Genomic DNA, 11,794 nt, shown 5'->3' on the forward strand with positions numbered 1-11,794 from the left:
ACCACATGTGATTCTCTAGGCTCTGAAGTGTGGCCCTTTAACTGAATCCAAACTTCACAGAACAATTTGTTTGGATTTACTCAAAGGGCCACACTTGGGGACCACATGTGTCCTCATGGCTGCAGATTCCTGACCCCTATATCTAGATGATATACATTGGTTACTTTTAAAAATTGCAGTACTACTTTTATATTAAGCAAAGTTAATATAACTGGTATGCACTAAATGTGTCAAGAAAGATATCAAAAAGATCACAGTACTTTAATAAATATTAAAAAAATTAATTTAATGAAAAGTTTTATAATAAATCAATGGTCTCTTCAGTATTTGAAATTGCCATTGTTCCCATTTTATTTTCTTTGTGAGTGTCTTTGTGCCTCTGAACAACACAAGTCCTCCTCTTGGGCCTCCACTTATCCCTGTTTTAATTGTGAAATAAAGTTCAAGACTTTCTAACGGCCTTGAGAACCCACAGTGGTAAACAGTGGGAAATAGACACTCTCAAGAGAAAAGTGCCTTTTCCAACTTCCAACCACTACCATTGTCAAGAGGACTGATAAGAAATAAAAGGACCATTTCTTCTTCCTTCTCACCCAACTGGACAAGTGAGAATCTTTTTTTTTTTTTTTTTGGTTCTTCCTGTAGCCTCACATTAAGAAACAAGTTTTCACATTATTAGTCCTAATTCTCTTGGAAGGAGGATTGCTTAGTAAATTCTTACTCAGGGCAAATGTTTCCTGTAATTTCCTCCTTCTCTGTATCTCTCACTTGATTCTCATCTCCATGGCCTCACAATCAGAATTTAAATAGAAAATGTTCTAGAAGGGCACTTGTCTGGAAGCCACAACTAAAGGGAGACAAACTATTTCCCCTGACTCTAGAAGCATTGTGAATTTGTAAAAATCACCTCTGGATTATTATCCATTAATTTCAACCTGGGTCTTACAGATCATCCAAAAACCCAACTCCAGCTCCCAAGTGGTGATTTAGGAATTCATACCCAGCTATGTCCAGAGAATATATTCAGAGGAATCTCTAGATCTGAAGTCTGGGAGATAGCATAAATAGTGGTAAGATCACTGATTCTGGCCCGGATTCAAATCCTGCCCCCAGCACTCACTACCTGTTTGGCGTTGGGCAAGTGACTTAACTTTCCTAGGCTCAGTTCCCTCAACTGTAAAATGAGGGGAGCGGACTACCTGGCCTTTGAGGTCCCTTCTAGTTCTTAAAAGCTATGATCCTGTGATTCACGCCCTTTCCCCTATTTGTCTTCCCCTATAATATCCAAATGTTCAGTACAATTCCTAAGAAACATCAGTGCCCTGAACATATCGCTTGTGTCTTTTCAGTTCATTAGTGCTTCAGAGGATAGTATAGTTGGAGGAAATACTTTCTACTCTGATGCCTGCTACAGAGGCATACAGCTCAGGCACCACCAGCTCAGGCACCTGCAGCACGGCTTTATCATCTGCACCATGGCTGGCAGCCTCTAGGCGAAGGCGTAATTGTGCTGGGGAGGGTCGGTTGTCCTCATTCCACTTCCAGCAGGATTTCATGATGCTATACCTGGAAGAAGGGGAAGCAGATGAAAAACTCAGTTCTTTGGTAGCAATGCCCATCAGCAGGCTGCTTTCCCTCTCCCTGAATCATTTCCTTTTTACAATGCTGAAAATATCATTCCTCTCTGTTTTCATCTCCTCCCCAATGGCTTTGCTTTTACCATACATGACCAGTGAACAATTTCCACCTCTCCCTGTCTTTTGGTTTTCTTTTTGTCATTTCCTCAATAGGAATACCACAGAGGACAAGACTAGGGAGATCTACATTGCCTTGACAATTGTCAGTTACTTCTGGGTTAGAGTAATGGGAAAATTAGAAGCAAATTTTGAAAACCAAAGTAGTGGGAAAATTAGAAACTAGCTCTGCTACTTAATACTTTGGAAATCTTAGGCAAGTCACTTCCCATCATCTCTAAAATGAGGGAATTAGATAGAGGATTTCCTTTTTTCTTTAAATTTTTATTTATTTTAGTTTGCAACAATCATTTCCACAAGATTTTGAGTTCCAAATTTTCTCCCCATCTCTCCTGTACCCTCCACCCCAAGATGGCAAGCATATCAATTGCCCCTTCTCCCAGTCTTCCCTCTCTTCTAATCTCTTCATCTCTCCTTTGCCCTCTTTCCCCCTAATTTCTTGTAGGGCAAGATGGATTTCTATACACCACTGCCTGTATATCTTATTTTCTGGTTGCATGTAGAAACAATTTTTAACATTTGTTTTTAAAACTTTGAGTTCCAGATTCTCTTTCTTCTTCCCTCCTCACCCACCTTCATTGAGAAGACAAGCAATTCAATATAGGTTATACATGTGTAGTTATGCGAAACATTTCCATAGTAGTCATATTGTGAAAGACTAACTATATTTCCCTCCATCCTATCCTGCCCCCCCACTTATTCTATTTTCTCCTTTGACCCTGTCCCTTTTCAAAAGCATTTGCTTCTGACTACCCCCTCCCCCAATCTGCCTTTCCTTCTTAGATAGAGGATTTGTAAAGTTCTAGTTTGAAATCTTAAGAAATGTCCAAGTTTCCAGAAAGCTTCACCATATTTCACCACATAACTGTTGCAGATCCTGTGCCAAATTTTTTTGCAAAAAGTAGGGTGTGACCATTTTTGAAGCTTTTCTTCTCAATTGTGCTAGTATTTCTTAAAAATCATGTATTCCTAAACTCTTTGGTGCAAGATTAGGATGCATAGAATATTCATAAATATATGTTAAGATTCAATATTGACAATGTGCATGTGCTGAGAATAATTCTAGGCTCACAGCTGGATAGATAGAGAAATGTATATCCATGTGTCACTTGTGAATACGTTGCTGCTCTATTTACCTTTGAAGCTGCATGATGAACAGAATTATACCATGTGGCGATGATGTGATTAAAGGTTACAAAGCAATTTTTAGACTGAAAAAAAAAAGCAGGGTGGGGCAATTATGCGGTGGCAATGATTATGTGGCAAAATATGATAATTAAGAAGTTTAGGTTTCCTTCACGAGGAATCTGCCTGCTCGATTACCCTCGATAATGTGGCAAATTATTACTGGACACCAGGTTATCCTTTAGCTACTTGAAATTGGGGAAAGGCAGGGAGCTTCAAAGGTGGAACTCCTACCAGTTCCTACCAGCACAGTAGGTCTGGGGGGGTGGGGTGGGAGGGAAGTGGTCTACAGAATTTTAGATTGACCAAATTAAGGAGGTAGTTATCTGCTTATTAGTAGGACAGGACTCCCTTAATTCAAAACTGTAGTCCACAGTGAGTCATGTTGACAGGATAGAGGGAGTAACTTTTGGTCACTGAACAGAGCAAAATTCTTTTGACTCATAACTGGCAACTTCTTGAAAAACAGGGCCACTTCCACTGACTTTTAAATTTGGCAGAGCATAGATTACGAAAGATACTGCCCTTCACACTGAAGAAGGCAAAGCTGAGTAGACCTACCACTTGATGTAACTTGTCAGGAAACCAAGTCCATTCTCCTCTTGGAACCTCTGTCTCCTCATTTGTAAGATAGGGAATATACTACCTATTTATAGAGTAGTTATAAGGAAATTGCTTTGTCAACCTTAAACACACACATACATACGAAGTATTTATTTTTCTATCATATGTTACTTATTTTGGCCCCATCCCTCCAATCAAGTGAATCTGATTGACTTTACTTAAATAAACTTGTTAATTCATATCTCCATAACTTTCTTCATGCCATTTCTTTTGTTTTTCCATAACAGTCACTGTCTACATTATGATTTTTTTTCATCATACAATTTTGTTGGAAAAATAACAAAAAACTTCTTTTTCTTTCCTTCTAAACATTAGCATATAGTTGAAACTATTTTGTAATTTTGTTAAATAGAAAACAGACTTATTTACATAATTTTCGTTTCATTTTTCAAAATAAAATCCCCATGAAGTCTTTCTTTTTTTTACTATTTGCTATGAAATATTCATCCCCATTTTAAACCGATTCACATTAAATGACCTTTTTCTAGCGCCAATTATTCTTCAAAAACAAGGATCTCTTGTATGTTTCTTTAATCTGGTCATGAGTTCTTGGAAAAAGAGATTTTGAGGGGACCTTAATGTCTTTGAGTTCAACTTAATGGCATAGCTCAAAAATATTAATGATTTAATTCAACATTTTTCTTTTTACAAAAATGCTCTATTTTTAACATTTATTTTAAAAAAAAATTTTGAATTTCCAATTATCTCCTTTCCTCAAGCCCCTCCACGACCCATTGAGATGGCAAGCAAAATTATATCAATTTTATACATTGTGCCATTTCTAACACCTCATATGTCCTCCCCTTCTGTTTCACCATTCCATATCCATCTCTTCTGTCAAGACCTAATTCAAAGTTTGACATCACGAATCCTTCTCTCATTACCCTAAACTTCTCTAACACTCCTTTACAGCAACAGAATCATGATAAATAATTGAAATGCTACTTACTGTTATCAATTATGTTACTTTCATAATTACTTTCTCATTTCTCACATGAATACAATGATAAGAGCTTACCTTACCCATTACTGCACTGTATATAGGATACTATTTATACTCCTTCAAAGGTCTAGTCTGAGACTATGCATGTCTGTACTCTGTACTCTTTGAGGGAGATGTAGTTAATGAGGGGGGCAGGGAGGAGGAGAGAGAAGGAGGAGAAGCATGTCGCAAAGGAATTGCTTACATGGTAGATGGGCAACTGGAGGGTCTTTTCATGATTTTTCTCCTCTGGAGATACTGTAGAATGCTGGTAGGAGGGACCTCTGGATATGGTGGAGCCCCTACAAAGGGAGGGAAAAGCAATAGCAGTGGGTAACCCTCCAGGAAAAATCCTGATTCCTGTCTCATAAGGACTCTCCAATGGTAATAATCTTCTTCATCCACCTTACTCCATCTAACTGGGTTAATTTCCAAAGTGGGTTGGGGGTGGGAAACAGCAGTGAAAGTGTAAGAATTTTTAAAAGAGAATTTGTTTGCCACCTGATGGCCAAGGGAAAGTATTACAAACAAAAGATGGGAAAAGTGTTTGAGGACACTAGGAACCTAAAGGGTCCATACCAAGCAATTGTGCCAGGGAAAATCAGAACCAAGACCAGAAAAGGAAGAGATGCCATAGACCCTCAGTCAAATGAATCACCTAGGCTGAAGCCCATATTCAGCCATAACCATTATCTCTAGTCAAGATTAGCCCATACAGTGGTAGAATGAGGAAAAACTTTAGAGATGGTTTACCTAGTTTACAATTCTTAACCTGGAGTCTGTGAATTTATTTTTAATATCTATCCAACTATATTTCAATATAATTTAATTCATTTGTAATCTTATGTATTTTATTCTATGCATTTACATGCATTATTCCATAGTCTTTACCAAGATTGCCAAAGGAGTTCCCAATAGAAAAAAAAAGAGTTAAGAATGCCTGAGATTTGATCCCTTTATCTTATAGAGGCCTCTGGTCTGAAGACACATCTTGAGATGGGGGTGGAAGGATGTGAAGCAGTTTGGGCTGTTCAATCAACTGTGGGTTGGTTGGTTGGCTGGTTATTGTCCTTCATTCTCAAAGAGGACCAAAATGACATCACGGGGTTAGAGTCACGTTACACTGTGTCCAACTGTGGCCGATCAGACCAACATGAGCTCAGCATGCACTACCACAGATTGGGCACAAATAGTCCACGTGAACATTTGGGGTGGATTCTCTAAATCTGGGCATTCCTCATTTCTTTGAGCCGCTTCAATTCTGCTTTGCTCGTAGAGCACAGCACCTTCTCTCATGTGGGTACACCATGCTGGATGGTCCTATGCCAGTGTCTCCCATGTCACACAATCAATTCCAAAATTCTTAAGAGAGACCTTGAGAATGTCTTTGTATCGCTTTTTCTGACCACCATGTAAGCACTTGCCCCATGTGAGTCCTCCATAAAATAGTCTTTTTGGCAAGCATACATTTGGCATTCAAACAACGTGGCCAGCCCATTGGAGCTGCACTCTCTGCAATAGTTTGAATGTTTGGCAGTTTCGTTCAAGAAAGGACCTCAGTGTCTGATATCTTGTACTGTCAGGTGATCTTCAGAATCTTCCTAAGACAATTCAAATGGAAGCCATTCAGTTTCCTGGCATGGCACTGGTAGACTGTCTAGGTTTCACAGGCGTACAACGATGAGGTCAGCACAATGGCTCTGTAGACCTTCAGTTTGGTAGTCAGTCTAATACCTCTTCTCTCCCCCACTTGCCTTTGGAACCTCACAAACACCGAGTTAGCTCTGGCAATGCATGTGTCAACCTCTTTGTCAACACGTACATCCCTAGAAAGTACACTACCAAGGTAAGTGAACTTATGCACGGTATTCAAAACTTCTCCATTTGCTCTAATCAATGACTCTGCATATGGATGGTGTGGTGGTGGGCTATGTTTTCTTGGTGTTAATTGTTAGATCAAAATTAGCACAAGCAACAGAGACTCAATCCATATTTTTTTTGCAGCTCAGCTTCAGAGACTGCACTGAGTACATAAGCATTTACAAACAAAAAATCATGCAACAACACTCCCTCTACTTTAGTCTTGGCTTGTAGCCTTTTCAAATTGAAGAATTTACTATCAGTGTGATAGCTGATCTCAATTATAACAGATGTGTCAAATACTCAGCCCAAGAACAACATTGCTGCCAGCAACACTTCCAGTGAAATTGAACCAGATTAAAATGTAATTCGGAAATATTTAACAGGATAAATTAAAAAATAGAATAGAATATGGATAATGTAAACAGGTAGCTTTCTAAGTCAATATGCCCCAGACAGGCATTTCTATGTAGGGTTTAGTGACTCTTGGTTCTATTTGAGTTTGACACCAGTGATTTATACTATAATATGTATAATCCTCCCGAAAGGAAAAACCAGCAAACTTCAATAGAATCAGCCATTTAATAACCAAAGCTGCCTTTCCCTAGAAATTAAGTTTTAATTCCTACCCCACTGTTTTGACTGAAAGTTCTTGTTTTATCCCTACCTCCCTTTTTCTAGGGATCATCCTTACCTAAAGTCACCATCTCATACAGCAAGATTCCAAAGGACCATCTGTAAATCAAACAAAATAAGCCTGCTCAGTCTCCATTTTTTTTTATCTTGAAGAGATGCCACACAATCAGTAGACACCAATAAGAAGAGAATATTAAAAATAAAGAGGATTAGGGGTAAGCAGTGCCAGAGCTCTATAGCCTTTTGGGGGAAGGGCTGACTTGTCTCTTCCATTCAATTTCAAGCTCCTGCAGTTTAGTCGCTGTCTCAGCTGTATCTCTCACCAATGGATTCTGAGTTTGTCCACTTAGTTCTAAACACAGAAAAGGGCAGCGATTTCCCACTGTGATTTATTCTTCAGTATTCCTTCCCCATTCTCCCTTGCCTTCTCTCCCCACTCCCACACTCTTCCAGAGGCCATACCACTTATCTCCCTTCTACTCCTACCCTCCCCCCCCCCCAATTTAGTTGCTTCTCTTTCCTGCTTTGTCAGATTCAACTGGCCCAGCCCAGAAAAAATGAGAGCAGAATCAGCTTTACAGACAAGTGGAACCAGTATTTTTGGTGAGATTAAAGGGCTACTACTCCCACTGATGCTGGACATTTTACAATTAGTGATTCATTTCTAGCAGTTAAATATTACCTGATCTTGCCAGTGCTCTAAATTCCCTCAGTGGAAGATGGTGGGCAGAACAACACACACTTTAGCCCTGAACACCTTAATGTAATGTTAATGACTTTATCAGATTGTTTTCTCCTCTGAAGAGATATGAGCTAGAGTGCTGGGTGTCTGAAAGGAAACCAGGCACTGGAAGATGGGGGAAGGAACAAGGAAAGAGGAGAGGCTAAAGGCAAACTTTTCACCTTCTCAGATTTCTTTAGGTTTGATTCTCACCACTAATTAAATGTTACTTGATTATTGTTTTATAGACTAAAGCCCCATGTATGGTCTTTGGAAGTTTCCCATTGAGCTTAGTGCAGCAGGCAAAGGGCTACTGAGCAGAAACAAACCATACACATCTCCTCTGATTCCTGCAGGCTTCAGCAGGAGCCTCTCAGGCGCTTGCCACTTTAGGGGTACCATCCGTTTGGAGGAGATGGCACCTCGAGCATGGACTTCATATGCCAGACCCAGCCCACAGAGCTTGGCAGTGAGGTCACCCTGGATCAGGACATTCCTGGCTGCTATGTCTCCATGGAATAGACGCTTCTCCTGGAGAAATTCCTATTGGGATAAAAATAGAGAGGAGATCAGGGCTTTGGAGACCATTGACTTGGATAACAGAGGAAAAAAAGCAACACCCGAGTCAGTCTGGGTCATTTGACTCCAATTAGATCTCACTAATAATAAATGTATGGCCCAATTATCTACACTAACGGGAAGGAAAATATAGTGTGTATGACAAAATGCCATGAATAATCCCAAAAGGCATTTATAATTTGTTTTGAAATGCAGTCAGAAACCATATACTAGATATTGATTCATCCCTGATCCTCTCCTGGCATGAGATGACTAAAGGACAGGAGATTAAGAAACTATATGGCAATTAGGAACATTGAACTTAAAAAAAAAATGCTGTAAGAACAGCAATCTTTGGCTATGACAAGAAAGGAAAATGATAAATGTTGGAGAGGAGATAGGAAAACAACCTTGCCAATAAAATGTCATGGTTAATAAGATGTGTCTATTTCCCTTTAGGGTTCTCAGCATTCACTCCCTCTCTTTTCCTGTCAGAAGTTTTCCCAGACTCCAGGTCTGTCTCAGATAGCTGCCTGGAGTTCATCTGTCAAATGAGGTCAAACTGTGTCATCTGTAACGTCCCTTCTACCTCTAACCTTAGACTTGTGGGTACTTCTAAGAAATTTAAAGGAAAATTAGAAGAAGTTTGAGACTGTCCATAGGGAGTAATCAATCAGAGTGAATACAATTATCTTGATAATTTAGGCTAAAGAAACCAGGATTACTTGAATAATTCAGGTGAGAGTATATATTTCTTCTCCAAATCTTATTCTAGACACTTAACACTTACCTCCAAAAAAAGAGAGAGAGAGAGGGGGAGAGAGAGAGAGAGAGAAGGAAGGAAGGAAGGAAGGAAGGAAGGAAGGATATATACTTCCATCAGCTCCTATGGTCTTTCATCCACTCAGACCTTCTCTAAATATCCTCTCTCATCTTACTACCTGATTTGTCCCTCCCCCATTCATAAATACCAAGGAAACACCTTAGCCTTTAGTAGGACCACCTCCCCTATACCATGTTTTCTTTAGGACTGAGAGAACTTTCTAAACCCCTGCTGTTGCCTCTGAAGAACCATAACTGGACTAGTCTCTGAAATAAAAGTTTATAAGACTATATCTTTCTTTGTTATATAGAGTATGTATTGTTTATTTTCAGTGGACAATATATCCTTTTCTCCTTCTTATCCTCTTTCTTTCCAGAGCACACAGGGTGAAAGCCGTGTAGTTAAATGTAGGGCTGAGCGCATGGGAATCCGATCCATAACTAGGAATTTTTGCACCGATAGCAAACGCCACAAACTATAATGGAAAAAGCTTAAAGAAGTACACTCTCGGTTGAAGGTAGAAGGAACAGGTCCAAATGTGGAAATAGCCTCCTTGTACCCAATGGGGGTGGCTTGTTTTCACTAAGTAGTCTTGTTGACTACTTGAAAAGGTTCTGTTGCTTCTACAAAAAAATTACAAATGATTAGAACGTTCTAAATTTGGTGCAGTGCCTTTGATCATCTCATTCTAATTATAGCTCTCCCCTCCCTTCCAAAACCCCTGAGTATGTCTGCCAAGTCTCACCAAAGCCATGAGAACCTGCCGTCCAATATGATAGACTTGCTTCTCTGTGAGGTCATAGAGGAGGCCATCCATCGTCATCACATCCTAAAGAGAGTAAAGTAGAAAAGAAAAAAAGCAATTCATCATGGATGTTCCATAACAAGTTGGCCCAAGCATGGTGACAGAAGGAAAGACAGAGATGAAATTTTTTTAAAAGATACATGGAAGGACAGAAACACTAAAAACTAGAAACAGATAAAGACCAAGTGAAAAATGTAGTAAGTAACATGAGCAGAAATAAAGAGATACAGCAATATAGACTTTCAGATAGATATACACAAAGGAAAGAGGACAATGAATGGAACACAGGAAACTGATGAAATGTTTACAGGAAACGAATTGGGATAGTGATGGGAATCATATAAAAAACCCAAAATAATCACAATGACCATAAAGTACATGCAAAGGACATTTGTACATTTAATTAGCCCATTAGTCAGCGATCTTTTTTTTTTTTTGATGCTTGTGTTTGGGTCTAGGTGATAAGCAGTGTATAGGACCTAGTTTGGAGGTCAGTGGGGGAGAATTGGAGGAGGATGGGCTGCCCAAAAACTTGTCTTAATCATCCTGACCCCCTCCCCAGCTTGTCATTCTGCCTCCATCTGTTTCCAGATTATTCTGTAGTCAGGCCTATAATTTTATCAGCATAGGGAGCTCCCTGGTAAGAAAACTCTCTAACAATACAGGTCAGCAACTCAATTCTAACTAGCAGTCCTAGAAAATTGGTTAGGGTATGGAGAAATTTAGTTACTTAACCAAGATCATAGCCAACATGTATCAGTGGCAGAAGAATTCAGGTCCTCCTGGACCCTGGGACTATGTCATGTGGCCTCTCTAACTCCAGATAAATGAAATCAAAGGGCATGAGTGAGTATGGCAGATAAGCCAAGGAACATATGAAGATGTACCAAAAATATGAGTAAAAATATTTAAATAAAACATGCATGCTGTTCATTTTTCATACTTGGATTATTAGATCTCAGATCACAAAAACCAATCAGTCAATCATTACAGACTTATTACATGACTATCATGTACCAAGTGCTGTGTGATGCACTGAAAACACAAATAAATAAGTAAAACATCCCCTGCCCTCAAGGAGCTTGCAATCTCACTCATGGGGAGATAAATATTTTCAGCACATTGTGGTAGATGAATAGATATTCATTCAGGTTTATAACTGGATGGGTGGACCAGAAAACCAAGGAAATGAGCAGAATTTTTGAAAGGAAGAAGGTGGAGGTTTGGGAAATTTCAGAAAAAGGAATTCAAGATGGAGGGGCAAGGTTTCTAGATATTTTAACTTAGTAATATGAAATTCTCCCCAAAAGTCATATTCATAATGACTAGGAAGGTCAAACCAATACAATGCAACTCTGACAGAATTTCTAAAGCTGGAAAGGCTTCAAGTACAATCGTGAGTACAAAGTGTTCACTCCTTCTCTTCGACGATCAACTTATGTAATCATATAAAGAGATATCACCAGTAGGGTATCACTACACTAAATGATGTGTTTCAAGGGGCCACTGTGAAATAGGGATTTATTGAATATTTTTTGTTTGGCCCTAAAGAATGCAAAGTATAGGGGGCAGCTAGATGGCGCAGTGAATAGAGCACCAACCCTGGAGTCAGGAGGACCTGAGCTCAAATCTGACTCCAGACACTTAACACTTACTAGTCATGTGACCTTGGGCAAGTCACTTAACACCAATTGCCTTGCCTTCTCCCCTCCAAAAAGATTTTTTAAAAAAGATGGGTCTAGCAATCTGCCCAGGAAAAGCTAAGTGAATGAAAAATGCCTATTGTCTATGCTGATATGTAGCTTTGTGGGCAATCCATCTATAATTTTCTATGGTGTGGACAGGC

At 39.3% G+C, this 11,794-nt stretch overlaps 1 protein-coding gene across 1 annotated transcript in view; it reads right to left on the bottom strand.

Moving 5' to 3' along the window:
- Positions 1-267: 267 nt before the first annotated feature.
- The window catches only part of STYK1 (serine/threonine/tyrosine kinase 1), a 34,236-nt gene continuing 22,709 nt past the window's right edge, over positions 268-11,794 (bottom strand). The window contains exons 7-10 of the mRNA XM_069101489.1: positions 8,097-8,305; positions 7,100-7,140; positions 4,751-4,847; positions 268-1,566 (exon numbers count right to left, since the gene is read on the bottom strand). Coding sequence (XP_068957590.1) covers positions 1,362-1,566; positions 4,751-4,847; positions 7,100-7,140; positions 8,097-8,305 — 552 coding nt within the window. The 3' untranslated portion in view covers positions 268-1,361. The remainder of the gene's footprint in view (positions 1,567-4,750; positions 4,848-7,099; positions 7,141-8,096; positions 8,306-11,794) is intronic.

Source organism: Petaurus breviceps, unplaced genomic scaffold (genome assembly GCF_028583685.1).
Source record: "Petaurus breviceps papuanus isolate PSGF00001 unplaced genomic scaffold, PetGlider_PUasm1.0 470, whole genome shotgun sequence".
In the NCBI taxonomy this organism is placed as follows: Eukaryota; Metazoa; Chordata; class Mammalia; order Diprotodontia; family Petauridae; genus Petaurus; species Petaurus breviceps.